At 36.3% G+C, this 20,577-nt stretch overlaps 2 protein-coding genes across 10 annotated transcripts in view; one reads left to right on the top strand and one right to left on the bottom strand.

The window, feature by feature from the left end:
* Positions 1-4,570, top strand: part of LOC113042381 (disco-interacting protein 2 homolog C-like) — a 106,657-nt gene extending 102,087 nt beyond the window's left edge. For 4 of the 7 annotated variants that reach the window (XM_026201198.1, XM_026201204.1, XM_026201202.1 and 1 more), the window contains 6 exons: positions 770-831; positions 2,219-2,276; positions 2,376-2,450; positions 2,540-2,714; positions 2,794-2,917; positions 3,926-4,570. In XM_026201198.1, the coding sequence (XP_026056983.1) occupies positions 770-831; positions 2,219-2,276; positions 2,376-2,450; positions 2,540-2,714; positions 2,794-2,917; positions 3,926-4,178 (747 nt within the window). In that variant the 3' untranslated portion in view covers positions 4,179-4,570. The remainder of the gene's footprint in view (positions 1-769; positions 832-2,218; positions 2,277-2,375; positions 2,451-2,539; positions 2,715-2,793; positions 2,918-3,925) is intronic. The other 3 variants (XM_026201200.1, XM_026201201.1, XM_026201199.1) reach the window with 1 other exon arrangement.
* A 1,871-nt stretch (positions 4,571-6,441) lies between these two features.
* Positions 6,442-20,019, bottom strand: LOC113042380 (zinc finger MYND domain-containing protein 11-like). 3 transcript variants are annotated; one of them, XM_026201193.1, is made up of 17 exons: positions 19,854-20,019; positions 17,640-17,771; positions 17,391-17,550; positions 16,330-16,353; positions 15,955-15,987; positions 13,914-14,075; positions 13,697-13,774; positions 13,481-13,573; positions 13,302-13,389; positions 13,145-13,200; positions 12,961-13,038; positions 12,759-12,877; positions 11,342-11,585; positions 11,187-11,255; positions 10,809-11,102; positions 10,493-10,678; positions 6,442-8,417 (listed from the first exon to the last, which is right to left on the bottom strand). In XM_026201193.1, exons 2-17 carry the CDS (start codon positions 17,753-17,755, stop codon positions 8,295-8,297), a joined length of 1,923 nt encoding a protein of 640 aa, XP_026056978.1. In that variant the 5' UTR covers positions 17,756-17,771; positions 19,854-20,019; the 3' UTR covers positions 6,442-8,294. The 3 variants fall into 3 exon arrangements, with proteins under 3 accessions (XP_026056978.1, XP_026056981.1, XP_026056982.1); XM_026201196.1 differs by lacking the exon at positions 15,955-15,987; XM_026201197.1 differs by lacking the exons at positions 15,955-15,987; positions 16,330-16,353.
* Positions 20,020-20,577: the final 558 nt, after the last annotated feature.

Below are 20,577 nucleotides of genomic sequence, written 5' to 3'. Positions count from 1 at the left end.
TATATTTGGTAACTTTATAATTTTCATTTCCAACATTTTCAGCATTTAATAAAAAATTAGATAGTAGATCAACTCGTTGCAGTCAGACCAGCCAAATGTTCGAGGTGCATAGTGAACCTGCTGTTTAGAAGTGCTGTGGTCAGTTTTTATGCCATCTAGTGGTTCAGAAGAAAAACTTGAGTTTTTTACCCCAATAATATAAAGGCAGAAATGCCCAAATTTGGCTGTCCATGACACTATCTGCGCCACTTTTCATGTGTAGGTCAAAGCAGCATAGAAAGAGCCTTAAGAAGTTTCTAAAGCAGCCGGTAAACACTCTGCCGTCCACCCAGTGGCGAAAGATCTTCAATACTGGGGCACTTTCAACACAAGCAAACATTCAGTCGGCTTTCATCTGCGGCCGTCTTTTTCTCTGCTTCTCAAACACCCACACATTTGTCATCCAGGCTTCATAAACAATTCCTATTTTCCGTTCTGCTCTCTAAAACGCCTCCATTCAAGGCATCATTTATAACCGTGTGCCTTTCAGCGTGATGGTTTAAATTTGAGGTCATTTCTTTCTCGGTTTGCTGCTTGTCTCACCTTTGTTTCCCTTCAAACTCCTTTTTCACCATTTTCAGTCTGTGATCTCTAGACTCTGCTACTAACTAGTTAACAGCTGAAGTTGTTTGACTCAGAGGAAATTGATCGGTTCTTCCCCTCCCCTGGAGAAGTCACTCCAGTATTAGAGAGTATCTCCTGATTAATGGCTTCATGATGTGCATTTCAGGGGACATCAGGACCAGACCCGACTACTGTGTATGTGGACATGAGAGCTCTCCGACATGACAGGTGAGAGATTTATTAATGACAGACTTCACTCAGAAATCAAAGTGGACAACTATGAAAAATAATAATAATAGTAATAATAATGAGTCCAGTGAACTATGGTATAATTTTTCATATAATAGCAAATTAGGCTTACTTTTTTGTCTTTATGTTATTGTGTTGCATAATGTAATTTGTTTTATTTATGTTCATTAAGCATATAAAGAAAATAATCAAATTAGAGGACGTACCTTTCATTTTAAAGTATTTAATTCACTGAATTTCCCAAAAATTTGAAATACCGCATAGTTATGAAGTATAAACAATGTAGTTGTTTATTATGTATTTACTTGTTAAATACATAATAATTTACATTATTATGTATTTACTTGTTGAATTCATTCATATTTCTATTTATTTTGTTGAATTAATTCATTACATGTAGCTTATTTGTTGAATTTCCATCAAATACACTGAGAAATAATAAGTGTGATATATAGGTAACGTTTCTAAAATGAAGTATTAAAAATATTATGCTGTAAATATTTACTTAAATTCAACAACATATCTTTTTAAACCCTAACCTTAATTAATGTTAATTGTGTAAAACTTTCAAGTTTTTAAATTTTTACTTTTCAAAAGGTTTTTTTTTTCGATAGAATGCAATAACCACAAATAAAGTTGTAGTTGTAATAATATGGGATTTAGTAAATCTGTTACTTTATTTAAAATCTTATGTTAATTTGTTAATTAAGTAGATATTAGATAAAGCCTACTTTGTAAAATCTTTTAATTCTCACAATAATAATAAAATAAAATCTAAAAAAAAAATTTTTTTTTACGTGTTTTTCAAAAGACAGTACCGTATTTTTCGGGCTATAAGTCGCACCTGAGTATTAGTAACATCAGACCAAAAATACGTCATGATGAGGAAAAAAAACATATATAAGTGTCACTGGACTACAAGTCGCATTTATTTAGAACCAAGAGAAAACATTACCGTCTACAGCCGTGAGAGGGCGCTCTATGTCTTCAATGTAGACTTCATAGAGCGCCCTCTCCTGGCTCTAGACGTTAATGTTTTCTCGGTTCATTTCTCTTGGTTCATTTCTCTTGGTTCATGTCAAATTAATTTTGATAAGTAAGTCGCACCTGACTATAAGTCGCAGGACCAGCCAAACTATGAAAAGAAGTGCGACTTATAGTCCGGAAAATACAGTAGTTAAAAAAAATTGGTGCTTGCAAATTGTTGTGATTGCTGTATACCTGCACATTTGTTTTGTACTGTATGCATATACGTATTTTTTCTAGTCATGTTCACTCTGAAATTGAATTTGTTTTTGAACATGTCATTAGTCGTGTCCAACACTTGTGTGCTGATAATTGATCAAGTGTGCTTGTTTTTCCTCAGAGTGCGGCTGGTCGAGCGAGGCTCCCCACACAGTCTCCCTCTCATGGAGTCTGGGAAGGTACCTGCAGGGCACTTCACAACAGTTTTAGTTCGACTCCATCTGGCTGTGTGTTTTGAAATGATTACATTACTGAATCTCAGTTTCATCCTCTACCAGATTTTACCCGGAGTTCGAATCATCATCGCCAATCCTGAAACCAAGGGCCCGCTGGGAGACTCCCATCTAGGGGAGGTGAGTTCGTATCGCAGGTAAAGATCAAGTCGAAATCATCTGTGGCTCTTTATGACTTAATGTGTTCCTGGTCTGTTATGTGTCTCTAGATCTGGGTCCACTGCACCCATAACGGCAGCGGTTACTTCACGGTGTACGGTGATGAGGCCCTGCAGTCTGATCACTTCAACTCACGCTTGAGCTTCGGGGACACACAGACCGTATGGGCACGTACCGGCTACCTGGGCTTCCTCCGCAGGACCGAGCTCACAGATGCAAGTGGAGGTGATTAAGCATGTTTAGCTTGTTATTTTGTTTTTAACTGGTAGTCTTAGAAGGATACTAACATCTGCTGTGTTTCCAGAGCGGCATGACGCTCTGTATGTAGTGGGCGCTCTGGATGAAGCCATGGAGCTGAGAGGAATGAGGTATCACCCCATCGACATAGAGACCTCTGTGATACGCACACACAAGAGCATCATGGAATGGTACGACCTTCTCGCTTCCAATCCAAGTACCTTTTTCATTAGATTTTTTCAGAGATGTACTGATATTCAAATTTGGCATTCAAATTTGGCCATTTATTTATGTAGAGATTAAAATGTATTCAGTTTATACTATTATGTAAAAATGAAAAATAAAATACTTAAAACTAAACTCAGTTAAATGTACTTTGATATTCAAAGTTATAACATTTTATCTAAATAAATGGAAAAAACAACAGCTAACTTATCTATACTATTTCATAAAAAAAAAACTTTTATAAAATAATAATAAAATGTTTTTTATGATTCTTATAATGTATATCCATACTATTTTATCTAAATAATACAAACAAATAAAATCTGTCAAACTGATTGTTTTGATATAAAAATATATATTATCCATATGTTTTTCTCTAAATAAATTGTCTAAAACATTTATTTAAAAAAATTAATTAATTTGTTTTGATATTAAATTGTATACTAATTGTACTATTTTGTCTAAATGGAAAAAACTCTTTATACTTTTTTGTCTAAATAAATGAAAATAAAACACTTAATACTACAAAAAAAAATATATTTGTGTACTTTTTTGATATTAAAATGTATTCTCTCTATACTTTTGTCTAAATAAATTAAATAAATTCATAATTTTAATTCCACTAGTGAACTTCATACTAATTAGTGGTCATCATAATGTTATGATTTATAGTATTAAAAATGTATATTGCTTTTTTTGATTGTTAAAGATTAAGACATTTAAATGTGCTAATTTTTAAAAATAAAAAGTAATACATAAAACTTCTTATTAGTTGCAACCGTCAAGAATTACAAGGCATTTTATCAGTGAAATCTCAATCAGCAGTTGTATTTTAAACCTCACTCATGTTTGGATTGGTTAAGACGTCCTGTGTTACTTCCTGTCACTTTGTGGCTACTAATAACTGTCAGTGTGAATGGCCCTTTAGAAAGGACACGTTTTAAATGAACTGCTCTGTTTGTTGTTTGTTTCAGTGCGGTGTTTCCCTGGACCAACCTGCTGGTGGTGGTCGTGGAGCTGGAAGGTTCAGAACAGGAAGCTTTGGATCTGGTTCCTTTGGTGACCAACTCGGTCCTGGAGGAGCACTACCTGATCGTAGGCGTGGTGGTGGTGGTGGACATTGGCGTCATTCCCATCAACTCTCGCGGAGAGAAACAGAGGATGCACCTGCGAGACGGCTTTCTAGCCGATCAGCTGGACCCCATTTATGTGGCATATAACATGTAGCATGAGTGTTCGCGTGTATGTTAGCGTGCGTGTGTTTAACTGACTGCACATGACCGCTTGGGCGATCTTTCGCAAATGAACACTTACTGGGAGAGACTTTGAGAAGTGATAACCAAGCCAAACGGCAAAACAGATTGGCAGAAGGATTCGGTCTCCTGAAGGGAAGAGGAATCGCTTTTGCTTCTGCTTGTGCGCCTGTGCGTCGCTTTGTTTTCATGTGAGGTGTTGCGACATCATTAATTTTTTATCCGCCCTATATGAGCGAAGGGTATTTTTAAATGTGGCGAAATGTGCGTTTTAGGTTTCCCGATGATTTGGAGAGTAACTTGTGGAAAGTAGACGTGATATCACGCCATTTCTGGCCATTCATTTAAACAACAAAAAAAAAAAGGTACAACAACAACTTATTACATTTGTATGTATATTGCAGCCGTCCTTCAGCAACTTGCCGGTTTAGTTTTTCAATCTTTGTAAATGTTCTCGAACAGCAGGAAGCAAAAATAGAAAAAAAAACATCCCCTGCTTTTTCGATTCCTCCATGTTTAATATCATTGTACAAAAGCTGAAGGTTGAACACAAAGTCGGTTGATATTGTGTAATTATGTACAGATAATAGTTCTTATTTATTTTGCTCTTTTTAGAATCGGTGAGCGAAGGCATTTGGAAATGTTTTCCTCATTAAATAATATTGCTGATATAAAACATTGTATCATCTTGAGTGAGTAGTATCACATCAAGTCTATGTAAAAATATAAATATACATACAATATATATATAAAAAAGGAATATATATATATATATATATATATATATATATATATATATATATATATATATATATATATATATAAAATGATCTACAAATCACCAATGAAACATTTCTAATGCAGTACTTCCCACTTGCATGGTGTCTGTTGTAGAGCGAATCAACTGACCGAGCGAATGGTTAAAAATACGAACTCACAGAACTTTCAATACGATGTCAAACACGTGGAATAAATGCTTCAGTTTTTCTAATGGAAACTAAATCGCTGCGCCCTTTCAGAGAGAAAACGAACCCTAAAAATGTGCCTGGAATTTTGTTTACATTTTGCTTTTATGACTCAAATCTGCACCGCAATTTATTACGTTGTTTTTTTTTTCCTCGTATAGGATTTTTAACTTGTTTTTTATCGTTTATCTGTGTGATTGCATTTTTATTTATTGACACAGGCTTTTAAACAATTGCTTTTTTTTTTACCGCTCAAACATCACTGATACTAATGCCGATTTTGGTATTTTCATGAAACGACATTTTACGTTATTGCCTCACCGTTTACTTTCGACCGTGAAATGGATTAAGCTCTTGTTTTTATTCGGTTTATGTGGGAAATACATGCTAAATAAATGCCGGCATATTGTTGGCACATGCAATATGGGCAAAGCATGAAACATGACCGACTGGCTATAATAATGCAAACAATAGCGAAGAGAGAAAAAGAAGCGTGCCATTATTCTTCATTGTACCAGCTGCATTAGAAGGGACTTGTTTTCTGAACTCCTTTTCATAGCACTAGCAATCCATTAAATCACCATGACAAAATGGAGCATTCAGAATTGTATCCTTTTCTTTTCTACATCCTGCCTCAGCGATTGATAATACGGCAAGCGTCACAGACAAAATCGTGGAGATCTACTGCAGTCAGATATCAGCACCCTCTGGCCTCATTGAGGTCTTGGTTTATTTATCCCAACCTTTTATTTTAGTTTGGAATCGGTGTGATAGACGTCAATACTGTGTATGGGAACTGAGTTTACACTTATTCAGAGAGAGACGATGCAATGTTCTCTTTTTTTGTCGGTTTGTTTTTAAAAAATGAAGAAAAGAAGTCTTAACTTGTTTGGAAGCTTTAGTGTTGCCATTCCCATACAAGCGGAAATGTTTCCCCATTCTGAAAAGAAAAAAAAAAAATGTGCACATAACTTTCAACCTGTGAAGTTATTTCCCTTTTTTGTTGGAAATCTGGACTTACGTGAGAGAGTCTGCATGGTGTATGTAAATATTGTTGGTTAGAGAAAAAAAAAGACAAAAAACTCAATTTATTTTGTATGGTGCAGGTGTGTTTGAAATTCTGTTTTGTACACATGATTAAAAAGTATTAAATTACACTTTTATAGAAGCCTGCTTTGGCCTACGTTCACAAAATATGGTGCAATAAAGTGCTTTGATTGGTAAATTTGTCTTTTTAAATTTGCGAGACAAAAAAAAAAACATTGCAAAAACTACCACCAGTTGATATGTTTTATTTATACATAGTACTGTTACATAATGTAATGCAAGAAAGGGGGAAACGTTTACAACACATTTTAATCCGTATGCACATGAAAGACAGGTGTTTGTATAGCAGACTTCTCGCTGGGTGTCGAAATTCTCAGTAGTCATTACTCTATCCGCATAAATATAAGTTAAAAATACATTTTAAAAAGTGGTGACAAATTACCCTAGAAAACCAAAAAGGAGACATACTGCATCACCGATGACACGCAAGAATGTAGATTAACGCAGAGCCCAAAATAAGGTACACACAACCTGGTTTCATGCACACTGGAATGGAACATATTACCGTTATATCACAAATATTTTTTTTTTCCTTTACAGATCGACTTTATCAAATACATAGTTAATGTGTTCATGAAATGTACATATGCTAACGTGCAAACGTCATCAGTCACGGCTAGCGGCAAACAGTTATTTACATGTAGTGCAACAGTGAGGTTGGGAAGGGAGGGAGAGAAAGAAGGAGAAATAGGTGCTAGACAGAATCTTGGATGCATCCAATGTGATTTAAGACGCATTCAAAACTTCAGAGAGAAACAGAATACAAGTTCACGCAGATATGGATCTGTGCAAAACCATTAGAGATGTTCCCCTACATCCTTCAGCTGATTGGTTCTCCCGGTCGACATAGACAAATCTCAAAAACTCTCTAAAGATAGATCTGACCTAATTTGTACTTAAAAATTTGTTATTGCAATAATTAAAAGGAATAACTATTCACCTAAAAATTCTAATTTTGTCATTTACTCAGCCTCATGTTGTTCCAAACCGGTTTGACTGATTTGCGAAAAACACAAAATGAGACGTTTAGCCGAGTGTCCAAGCTGCTCTATTTCATACAATGAAAGTGGATGCGGACTGGCATTTAAGAAAGCCATATAGGTTTTAACCATTTGAGGGTGAGTAAATGATTGCAGAATTAAAATTTTTATGTAAACTATCCTTTTAACTTTTCTCTTGGTTCAAAAAGTGCCTAGAAAGGTCATCCTTAAAGATAGAGCCCTATAGCGATCATTTATGATTGTTTAATTTACACCGATCTCTGTACAATCTTAACTCTGATTATTTTTTGCTATATTACGGGATCTTGACAAATTTCGTACTGTGTGGAAACACTGATAACGAATTTGCCCACACTTACAAACCTCACTAAAGAGCCCACTAGGGCAAAGATTTAGTACACTTAAGCTACAGAAATGGACCCCCAAAATTAGCACATAATTTAGTTTTTCGTTAAAAATTTAAAGGCCTATTTTAAAGTGTAACCATGAAATGTGCATATTCATTAATGGAAGATTGTATCATTCAGACCGACATGACCTGTCATCTTTAAACCCTGTTCCCCCCAAAAATGACATCACAACCACTGATAAAAACCAACCGTTGAGTTTAAAAGCACCAACTTCACCCAATGCAGGAGGCTGACATGATTCGCTTATATAAAAAAAGTCAAATATCTACATATCTTCAGATTAAGTTGTTTAAAAAGATTACTAGTACTTCACATTTCGGCTAGTCTGTATGCAAGCAAGGCTGATTTCTGTCATACAGCAAATAAAAGGGTAAAAACAAAAAGGAATACGCAATGAGATACATTTACAATCCAAACATAAAACCAACTCCACGAGGATCGTGAAGTCCCACGCTGGCTGCCCTGTTAGTGTTCACTGCAACTCAGCAAAATGCTCCGGTAAAAGTGTTCTAAGAGCTGGGGTTTAAAATGCTTGTTAAAAAGAGAAATCAAGAATCCACGGTCAAGGGTGGGTGGAGTCGAGAGGAGGGGCGTGGCCAGCTGCCGCTCATCTCTTCCGGCGGCAGGTACGTTTGTGATCGGCGTGCCAGTGCTCCTGCTGGCATTTGATGGAGCAGTACGACGTGTTCCAGCAGCAGTGGTACATCGCCTCTTCTTCACAGTTATAGCACTGAAAGAACAAAGAGACAATAAAAGACTTGTACACAAGAGTTTTGTTCAGTAAAATATACTCATGGATCATCATTCTTATTGGTGCATTTCCTATTGAAAAAAAATAGTTGAAGAGGAGATTCTCTTTTTAGAGAGGAACTGACTGGACAAAAATCTGTGAAGTGCATAATAAGTCATAATCTTTGTTTTGGTTTGTTTTCCCAGTAGAAAGACACATTATTAAGTGCGCTTATCTGCTAAAAAGGAGTTTTGTCAATGTTTAGGAGCACACTAGCATATAGATTAACCTCAAAGCTAACATATGTGGACTACAAGCCACAAATCTCTTATTTTGAGAGGTTATGTTTAGAACTGGGGGTGGGCAATAATCTAAATCTGGTCATTTCATAATAACAATAGATCTAGTTATTTTGCTAGAATAAAATATGTAATGTAATAATGTAAAAAATAAAAAAAAGTTTAAGCAATTAGACAAAACACCTTTTTTTTTTTTTCATTGTGAATTAAATATATTTATCATTTAAGCTAAAAATAGTTTTTAAAAATCAAAACCAGTCAGGTGTTTAATTAAGACGGAACCACAAACCTTTTGACTTTTACGTTCAACTTTTACATTCACTTAAGGCATAACCTACGGTGTTTACGTGAATGCTTGTCAAAAAAAACTGACTTTTTTTTTGTTCGACAGTTCAGACTCAACATACAGCGAAAGAGAAAGTCATGCGATTTGACAGGTGACAATATAATTCTAATATAATGCGCTTTTATCAACTAATTTTAATATCAAGGTCATCCCACTCTTTATGAATGAAGCAATGTAAACATAGCGATAACATGACTATCACGTTCTACTGGACAAAATCGTGGATAACTAGATCCCTTTCAGAAATGATTTTATATATATATATATATATATATATATATATATATATATATATATATATATATAGTGTGTGTGATAGTTTTCTCATTAATGTGTCATTAATCAGGTTCGAGTTCATCTACAGGTATAATACAACCCCACAGCACATTATTGACTCAGACAAAAATTGTTCTTCATTTCCTAATTCTGCCCTCAGAGCTGCAATATTTCCCAGAAGACAATTTTGGAGTTCAGGTGAGTAATAATATGCTGGAGAACCATTTCTCATCTCCTAGCAACACGCAGAAGCTATAAATAGATTGTAAATACAACAACATGGTGGGTAAATTAGGGCTTCTGGGGGGAAAAAAATCTAAAAAGAAAAATAATGTTCAAAAACTGATGAAGCTGCCAGGAGGAGATGGTCTTTAACAGACCATGAGTCACATTTGAATGAATTTGACCTAATTTTAGTAATATTAGCAATCATAATGCATTCAAAGTCTGCACACTATTTTTCATTCTAGTGTCTGTTTATACCTGGGGCAACAGTAGTTCATAAAACAGTCATAACTTTATTGCAAATATTGAATCTGATCAGTAACTTTTCAATAATGAGTGAATGTGCAAAAATTCAAAGTTTTGAATGTTACAGCATTACTACGTTTAACATCTTTTTATTCATCAACAAATTGAGAAATTCTTTGAAATTTCAAATTTACTTGTATAGATTAAATGAATAAGAACAAATAATCTGAGTGCTTAAAAGCAGTCTTCATTTATGAAACCTACATGTTTATTTTGTAATAAATCAACATCTAAATTATTCTGGAATGTATATAAATATATGATATAAATACAATATAACATTTTCCATGCTGCAATCAGTAGGCGTGCATATATGAATGTTTATTGAAGTTCAGAAAAGCTAAAAGCATTTACAAGATACAAGAAAATCTAAAAACATATTTTACAAAAGTCCAACATCATAAAACAATCATGTGTAAAGTTGATTCCTAGGTATGGTTGTAAAATCTATTTTTATAATGTCATGAAAAATTAAATCAGGTGTATTTTTATAAATCTGACAGCTTTTCAAAGTTTGGTTTCCATACTATAAACAAAGCATTTTTTACTTCCTTCCTTCTTCCTTGTCACAATGGTTCTAACAATTTGTATCTACACATAAGATCTTCTGAAAGTTCACTCACCCACTGCTTCTTCTTGGTCTGGGAAAGAAGTTGTTTATGCTGAGCTACCATCTTCTTCATCTCCTCCATGAGCTCCTCTTTGCACTTCTCCTTCACCTGTTTGCACTTTCTTTCCATCTCAGCCTGCGTGTTGGACACCGCTTTGTTCACCGCCTGCCTCTTCTCTTCCTCCATCTCTGCTCGCAACTGTAAGGACGACCACAGTGCTGAGTTTGCTGCAATTTCCCCCTTTTTCCACCAACAAGGGTGGCTTTCTTGGAGCAAAAGGGGTATCTTTGAGCCAGATGTCAGTCCAAAATGAAAGAACGTTCCTCACCTTGTCCAGAGCCTCTTTCAGGACGCGTTCGGTTTCCCGCTTGTTCTCCGCTTTCATCATTTCTTTAACGTCGCTGAAGATCTTGGTGTATTTGTCGTGGCACATGTTTTGGCAGCTGACCTCGGAGACCGTCTGAGAGCCTCGGTGCATCATGCGAGGAGCTGGCGAGGAAGAGGAAGGCGGCGAGCCAGACTTTTTGGTCTGGGTGGAGACGGACATACGCTCGGGCTGATGTGGAGCAGCTGTTGGGATCTCTTGACTCGAGCTGACGGCTTCCATCTCAGGCTCCGGTTCCTGATGTAGAACAGCAGGAGATAGTAAAGGTGAGGTGAACTCTATATCTCACATCTCATTCAATAAACACATTGCATTACAAACCTCTTCTTTGGGTTCGGCGACTTGGGAACGGCGGCTCTTTTTAGCTTTGGGCTCTTGGTTGCCTTTAGACTGTCAGTAACATAAGACAACCAGATATTAAATAAAGCAAAGCCAATCTGGCTTATTTCAAAATGAAATGCAGTAAAAGTGCTCACCTGCTCGTTGGAAGTGGACGAGATACTCGACTCCGCCTCTTCCTGTCTGTCTTCCTGTCTTTCGTGCCTGTCCGACCGGTCATGCTTCTCTTCCAGCTTCCCCTTCCAGGTTCGGCCCTCCCTCAGGAACCGCTGGTGGAGCTCCAGCTCATCACACGCTTTCTTCCACCCCAAGCTGCGCTTCACCTGCAGCTGCTGCACGTTAACTGTGATCTCCTGGATGTTGTCGGAAGGAATCCACGCCCTGCAGCAAAACAGAGAGTCACTGGGTTATACAAAAGAGATCATTTTTAGACTTTTGACATTAATACACATTATTATTAACATACATACATACACACAAACTGCCATTCAAACGTTTGGGATCAGCAAGATTGTTTTTTTTTTATTCATTTTTTTAATTTAATTAAAACAATTTTTTATTTTATTTTAATGTCCGTATTTATTTCATCAAAAGTACAGAAAAAAAAAAACAGTAATATTGTGAAATATTATTGAAATTTCTAATACTGGCTTCCTATTTTAATATACTTTAAAATATAATTTATTTTGTGATGCAGTGCCAAATTTGATTCTTCAAAAATCATTCTAATGTGATAATGTGGTCGTCTGTGATACTTTTTTCTTTGATTCTTTGACAAATACATTTTTTTTAAAAAGGACAGCACATAATAAGTCAGCAAATCAGGATTCATTTTTTAAAGTATATTAAAATTAATTTAAATGGCAAAAATATTTCACTATGATCAAATAAATGCAGCCTTGATGAGCATATGAAACCTAAAAAAAATATTTGAAAATGTCACAGGCACAAATATAATATATATATATATATATATATATATATTTAAAAAAATTCTGTGCCATTTTTAAATATATTTTTAAGTATTTATAATATATATATATAAAAGACACATTAAAACTCAACATTAAAGTATTTTAATTAATATATACAAACTGTAATAGATACAGTAAATTATTTTACATAAAAATAAGTAAAATCTAAAAAACATTTTCCTCATTGTACTATGAACAAAACGAAAGACACTTACAATATATTAACCAAATTAATAATAAAATGTACTTATATTTTCATAAAACATTTTATATATAAAACACACCACATGGACAATTCTGTGAACATTTCTGAGTGATGAAGCAAATACGTCAATGAAACAGCAGTTTGAAATGTTTCTCTTGCCAGTGCGATTAAAACATTTCAATGAGACATTAAAATCATCAATATTCACACTGCTGAATAATTTTATAGCAAGATCACTGATATTTGATATATCACCAAGCTGTAGTCATAGTACGAGTCAATAATCTTGTTTAATTTAGGATGAAGCTTCTGAAGTCTACATTTGTTCTTTTAAATTCAATACAGTTCATGTTCCTAATGTAACCTGAGGCTCACCTTTGGTGCTGATGACCAAAGAACCGAACATCCACCTGACCGCTCTCTCTCTGCATCACCTTTGCAGGCCAATAACCGAAGCCCTTCATCCGGGCCCACACCAGCTCGTGAGTCGGACTCTGATCGCAGACAAACATCCTTAAGTACATTCACAAATCACATGTAAATCTGCCGGAATGAGAGTGTGTACGTCTGTGCTTACACATGGGTAACAGAACCAGTTGTCAGGCCGTGCGTTCGAGAGATAGAAGCAGTGTCTGCACAGCATTAACTCGTTCAGCTGGAACAAATTAATAATTGCGCAATTCAATGTTTCAAAAGTGCATGAGATCTTTTTTAACCCATTAACAAAAATACCAAAATTCCAACTGTTTGCTCGGTCTGACCTCGTGGCATGTGTCGTTGTAGAGCAGTCTTGCGATTTCGGTCTGATCGCTGTTGACTGTTGACAGAGAATGTGGAATTGGTCGAGCTGACACTTGAGCGAGGTGCACACAAACTATTTGGTAAATCACACTCATGTCTGTGGTTCATACGTCTCACCTCCGTGCAGAATGGCTGTGTTGTGAACAATCAGCTGAGCGTCAGCCCTGAACTCCTCAAAGCTCTTGTACTTCCCCTCGGAGATGTTCTGTAGGAGAACAGAAGATACATGAGAACATGCTGTGGATGACAGAGCACATGATCTTTGAATTGTTTCTCCTAGTCTTAGGTCTGTGTACCTCTTGTATGTTATCCACATCCAGAAGCGTGTGGATCAGTCTTCTGTACAGGGGTTGCTTTGTCTCCTTGCCTCTCTTGTGCAGGTCCACAGCCTGAAAGACGATCAGATGGAAGAAATCTGCTTCACATTTCAACAGAAAACGCATGTGGGGGAAAGACTTAATTTCGACATGATTTAGTGTGGACGAAGTGAGAAGTGAAAGTGTGAAACCCACCCTTTCCTTCATGCGTCCAAGAATGAACTTTAGGTATGTTGTCATTTCCTGTTTGTTCAAATTCTTCCTTTTACTGCCCTGTTAATAAACAGCACCGCAAGAAACAAATGACTCAATAACCACATCATAATCCGATGGAACATATCCTTAAAATGCATTTGTGGGTTTTATCCCCCCTGAACTGAGCTGGGTTTTCTAATGGTCTCTCGTTACCCACCCTGCAGATGCCGCACTGCCAGTGGGAGGTTGTGTCGCGTGGCCGGTGGTCTTCAGACAGACAGCGGAGGTGGTAGACACGGAAACAGCCGTCACACTCCAGCACGTCTCCAGGAAGGTGACACTCAAAACAGTACCAGTCATGACTTTCTGCTTCCCAGTCCTGAAACACACACAGTACAGTAATGCACATCCCCGCCCACCTGGGCCACCACCAAGATCCTGGGAACAAGACCAGTGATCCAGGAACGATTAACCTTTTCATGACCTGCAAACAAGATCCTGACCACATGGATTTAAGATCAGCCCTCTTACTCTGAAATGTTTTTATCATTTGTGACCAGAGCCCCGAGGGACTATTAATATGTAACACCACAAGTAAAATCATCACCAACATGCAAACTGTCAATTTGGTTTTATTTAGATTTTTATCTTTTAATTTTTGTGTGTGTGTGTTATAATTATTTTAATCAACATTTGAAGAGAAAACAGAGTATGAGGGCTGCTCTTCTATAAGTAGCAGTTTTTCCAAAGCACCAAGAAAGCAAAAATTTAAAACCCACTCATTAGTTATAATAATGAAACAAATGTTAATCAAATGATCATAGGTGTATAATATGATATTAAGAATGTTACATTTTTGGATTATGGTTCAATTTACATGACCATTTTGTATGACTCCGATGTTCTCGAATGAAATGTTTATTAACAATACATGCTTTACACTGGAAGTAGTTAAATGGGTCATGTGATGCTTTTTTAAAGATCATTATTTTGTGTTTTTGGTGTAACAAAATATGGTGACATGCTTTAATGTTCAAAAAAACTATTTTTACAAAACTGTATATTATTGTAGGTCATCTATGCCTGGCCTCTCTCAAACGCCTCATTTTCTACAATGTCCCTCCTTCTGACAAGCACAGTCTACTCTGATTGGCCAACTGACCCAGTGCATTGTTGTGATTGGACGAACACTGCAAGCACTTGTTGGAAATGTAAAGCCCCTTGTCATAATCGCAAGCATCATCTTTTAAAATAAATTTAAAGACCGTTCTTTGCGCAAACATTTGGGCGGCATTACACAAATATTTCCACATGGTGACATAGACATGTGGGGGCGTGTTTGAACGAGCCATTTTAGAGGGGCGTGGCAGAGTCTTAACTTTGATAAAGAATATCTCTTTGCATTTGATACTTTAGTCTTTGCAACTTTACAGATCTTCTTTATGCACCTAGAGCTTGTAACACTCCAAAGAGAAAGGAAAATTTTTTATCGCATCATATGACCCCTTTAAAACCTGGATAAAATCTGTTTAACACTTTCAGATACTATGAAAGTAAAGAAAATACCACCATATGTTTAAATCAAATGGTCATTTAAATCAAACCTTAAACATAACTAAATGTTCTTTGAAAGAAATGGTGAGCAATCACATTTTCACATGCCACGATCACATTCCCCGTATATTAATGCTATCCTCTAAAAATCTCAACAATCTACTGCACACACCAGAGACATTCCACCATATTCACTTTTCTGGATACAGTACCAAACCTGCATTCTTTAACCAAAGTTTTACTTCAGAAAATGATGCTACTGTCTGCAAATAGTTTTTAATCTTTCCTTTAAAATGGGTCTAAACCAGTGTAAGAAGTTAACAGGCATTTGAAGCTAAACTGCTAATACAGTGTCACAATTCACTTTAAATATCCAATATGTTTCTTAATAATGCACAAATATAGATTCCTAATTATTCAAATCAAGCCTTTCTGTTAATAAATATCTTATGCGTACACAGAACATACCCTTATAAATATAAAAATGCAGAAATCAGCTCTGAATGTGCAAATATTGTCCTTGAATGGATGAGTTAACCGCTGACACTGGTCTTAGCCATCGTAAACAGTTTATTATCTTGGCAAACACTGGTCTAACTGGTTCTGACATTGAACTGGTCTTGACATTGACATACAAATCTTGCAAAAAAAATCTAATCTTGATTTGAAAACATGTAAGATTAATATATGTGAAGCTTACGCACATCTTGGAAAAGAGCTTCAGAAGGCAGAGAGGGCTAGAGAAGAGAGAAATCACTAATAATGAGCATTCAGTGACAAAACAAGGCGCACAAAACCTCACACAGCACAGCACTGAAGTAAAACGAAGCTTGTTGATGCCAGCATAGCCGCAGATACCAGTATAAATAGTGTGTATTATCATCATATTTTGATTGATAGTTAAATATTTGCATTATGTGAATTTCTGATTTAAATTTGAGGAAATATTTGAACTCTAAGGCTACATAGAAGCTCCTTCAATTCAGCTGCTGTCCCATGCACAGGTAACACATACTATTAACTAAAGGGCAGATCATGTTGTTAATTAAAGAAATTCCAGCAACTGGACGTTAACATACCTTGCTTCCCTCTGACATCTGCTCCTGCGATTGCAAGTGATCCAAAAAACATTGTTTAAAATCCTAATCTAAGAGCTGGGGTTGGCTGAAACTAACCACAGGCGCTCCGTGTTAGGGACTCGCGGGTGGGTGTTTGGTGTGAGAATACACACAACAACATAAACATTCATATATCCTGCTAATACTCATATTCATATATATATATGCTTTTACATACATAAGCGTTCAAAACTTTGGGGTCAGTTCGATTTTCTTTTTATTATTAATTCCTGTGATGGCAGCCATTTATTCAGTCTTCAGTGTCACATGATCTTTCAGAAATCATTCTAATATGCTGATTTGCTGCTCATTTCTTATGATCTGTAATGTTGAAAACAGTTTTGCTGCTTGATATTTTTGCAGATTTTTTCTTGAATGAATAGAAAGTTCAAAAGAACAATTTGTCTTTGAAATAAGAAAATGTAAAAATGTAAAAGTATTTACTTGATTCAACTCATTTCTTTTAAACTGACTCCACACTTTTGAATAGGAGTGTATGTAAAAAGGTCTTTCATACAAATAAGGAAATATTTGTGAGTTTTTTTTTTTTTTTTTGAATGAAGGCCACAAATAAAGCTGATGAAACCTGGGACAGATGTGTATATTCCCAGCTATAAACCATAGCCCAAAAACAAACAGTGCTTCCTTCAAAAATGCTCTGTCACACAGCAGAGGAATGTCTCTATGTGCTGGTGAAGGCACTGAAACATCAGCATCTACCATCACGAGGGCATACGGAGGAAGTTTACAGCTGAAATCTCACTGTTGAGAGTCAAAGTCATGAACTTTATCGGACCAATTTGTTTTATTTTTTTTAACAAATCAAATGTCTCACTGATGGTCTTGAGAAGTGCATGGCTGTGTTGGAGCCAGCAGCATATCTACATTGAGCCCCTTTATTTTAATTGATTAATGTGTAGTAAAACCAAACCATGTTTACCTTTAGCGCTTTTTTTATCTAGGAAGCATGTAGATAAAAGTATGGTTTGTTTCAAATAGAAATGCTCTGGTTAATGTCTCACCATCTCGTCTCCTGGAAGCCAGTATCCCTCCTGTTCGATCCCGGCCTTGGAGCCTTTACAGCCCACTGTGAGCGTCTCCACCACCAGACCGTCTTTGACAGCCAAAACTAGCTGCCTGGCCGTGTCTTTAGGGTGCATCCCATACACACGACTTAAATATCTGCACCAAAACACACAAGGTCTTCTCTAAGAAATGGATTTTAATGCATACATTGATAATATTAGTAAAGGGAGAATTAAAGCAGTTACTTTGAGATTCTGTCCATGTTTGCGATTTGTTTCTGATTGCGGATGACTTCGATGGCCGACCAGACATACTGAACCACTTTGGGGTCTGCTTGCCTCTTTTTCACCACCCTCGACATTGTGGCCAGTTCTAACCTAGAATGATTATACCAGAAAAAGCCCTTGAACAAAAATGCATGCTCCCCACAATAAGCAAAGCACAGTCTGAAGAGCTTAGGTGCTTGCATATAAAAAAGCAAAATGCAAATGTGTGTTAGTTCTGTCAGAGACAGCAAGAAATTACACACCATTTCTCTAAAGAGTGTCTCTGCTTGTGTATCTTTGTCATTGTGGACAAACACTAGATCTTCATGGAAAAAGGCACCAGAGTATAACAAACTTCATTAAGTCTACATTGACATGGCCTCTAAACTCTGTTTTTAAAGAGCTCCTGCGACTATAACCACATGTAAACCTAGGGCGGAAATGCTTTCATATAAAAATACACTAACCAGGTTAAACATTAAGCTCTCTTATAAAACTCTTCAGAACTGTTGTGTTGATGTCAAAAGATATTGAAGACACCAAGTTCCTCTCACCATCATTACAGAACAGCAGAGATTTATAGAGTGAAAATGACACATGGAAAGCAAATCCAGTTCTATAATAAAAACCCTCAGCAGTTTTCAGCCTGTAGACTGTCTGCGGTATTTTTAGGTCTCTATGTGGCATGAAGAACAGATAAAAATGACTGTCACATTTATTGCTGTTGTGCATACCGCAGAGTATAGCTTCTACAATCAACGGCCAGAGTTTTTGAATGAAGGATGTAGAGCTGAAACTCCTTTTGTAGGCTGCAATTTATCAATAAAGTCAATTCTAATGAGTTTCCAAGAATATGAACAAGACACACTCATTAATTATATAACAAAAATAATAGTTATCAAGGCAAAAGACATGAATCTAACCACCTATTTTTACATGATGCAAATAAAGCCTTGGTTGAGGTTTTCATTTCAATAAACATAACTCAATATGTGGAAAAAATTATATATATAATGATGTAAAACTATAGTATTATTCATGTCGGGGTACTAGGGAAACTATTTCAAGTCATTTGCATTTTACAGCTAATTTAATAGTGCACTTTTTTATGTTTAGCAGTTTTTGTTGCGGTCATACCTACTCCTATTGGCCTGGATACATTAAGTTTGAATACTAAATACTGTTTTTGGTTTATAACAAACCTATCTATTATTACCATAGACGGTTATTACACTTTTAAAGCACATTGGTTGAAAGCGATATGCAGTAAAACATTGTTATTATAATTACAGGTAACTTGGTCAATTGCAGGCTGCTCACGTGACATTAACATGGCAGCACCCATGAAGTGACGACCCACTCAATGTACAATAATACAGCTTTTGTCATATGTAGAATATTCAGCACATGTGTATTTACATCATTTAAATACTATTACTTTATGTATCCACTTTTTTAGTTAGCATAATAATTGACTGAGTGCGGTTTTTAATGTCACCAGCGAGACCTGTTTGCTTTATTGCGCAATACATGCGCAGAAAGGATGGGAACCAATCGCTTCCTGATCGAATGTTACAACAGCAACGTTACAAGTTTTTGTGACAATCTTAACTTTTGTTCACACTGTTACAGTGTAAAAAATGTTGCCAGTGATTAAAAAAATAAAAAAACGCAGATGGCTACTGACCACACACAACAGCTCGTGAGCCCCACAACCCGAGTGCTGGAATGCACTGCGTAAAAGCATTTAAAAGCCGATTATATTAACGAAGCGAACAAAATAACGCTATTTCAAAAGCCACGATGACTTTGACAGCTGTTTGTCTTATGACTGACCAATAAAACCCAGCGCAGGTCGCGCTTTTCGGTCACAGTGCCTGAAAGAAACAACAAACGGGTGTCTAGGAGTAGCAAAACTATGAACACGAGGATATCGTAAACGCGCGAGCTGTTTTTGACAAGCGCTAAATGTAATCACACCGTAAAGAATCCGAATTAATAACCCAATCAAATTACAAATGGAGGGAAAAACCTTCATCGGTGCATAGACATTCTTGTTGGTTGGTGAGCTACATGGACGCCATGTTGATATCCCTCCCTCGCTCGCTTCTAGACAAAACCAACCAGTGTGAATTTTTTGTTCCTCTTTGCCGCGAATGTGATGAAATCGAGCCGGTTTCTGCGCTAACTCACCGCTGTCCGACAGCTGATCAAACGCCTCGCCGTTCAGTCGCACTTTAGATGGAACCCAGCGCTGCTTTCATTTGTGTTTCCGGAGTTAAATGTCAGAATTGTGGTTGGTTGCAGGAGCCCGGCCTCAGTTGAGAGCTCGGAGGGGTAAATACACACACACACACACACTCACTCTCTCTCTCTCTCTCTCTCTCTCTCTCTCTCTCTCTCTCTCTCTCTCTCTCTCTCTCTCTCACACACACACACACACACACACACACACACACACAAGCTTTGGGAGAACTCTAGTGGCAGGACGCAGGCGTTGCTGGCTTTAGTTTGCACGTCTCACCTTGAAGCTCTTTTTTCCCAAGCATTACTAGTTCGTTCTCTCTGTCTCTCTCTCTCTCTCTCTCTCTCATTTATGTATTCATAAATGTAAAATTCCAAGTAAACCTTCACTTATCATATCTGTTATAGATGGTAATGATACATATGACCTCTTTGTTAGATATGATTAGCATATAATAATGCATTTATACGGTTACATTTTCGATCTAAAAACATAAAAAATATGAACATATTTTATTTCATCTCATTGCCAAGGCACCTTTTTTCATTTTTGTTTTGTTTAACTTTATGTACTAAAATAAATAATAATCAAATGAATTAATATGAATGAACAAAAACTATATAGACATTTTATAAAAATAATAAAAATGACAACTACAATTAAAGTGAAAAA

The sequence above is a fragment of the Carassius auratus genome, chromosome 24 (assembly GCF_003368295.1).
Source record: "Carassius auratus strain Wakin chromosome 24, ASM336829v1, whole genome shotgun sequence".
In the NCBI taxonomy this organism is placed as follows: Eukaryota; Metazoa; Chordata; class Actinopteri; order Cypriniformes; family Cyprinidae; genus Carassius; species Carassius auratus.
This window is presented reverse-complemented; position numbering and strand designations above follow the sequence as displayed.

Excerpts from the sequence above, each read along its gene's own strand:
- LOC113042380 (XM_026201193.1), bottom strand. The coding sequence starts at position 17,755 with ATGTCGAGGGTGGTGAAAAAGAGGCAAGCAGACCCCAAAGTGGTTCAG. Across the intron at positions 13,574-13,696 it reads TTGGACGCATGAAGGAAAGG|GCTGTGGACCTGCACAAGAG; the intron begins GTGGGTTTCACA and ends ATCGTCTTTCAG. Across the intron at positions 11,103-11,186 it reads TCGCCGAACCCAAAGAAGAG|GAACCGGAGCCTGAGATGGA; the intron begins GTTTGTAATGCA and ends GTTCTACATCAG.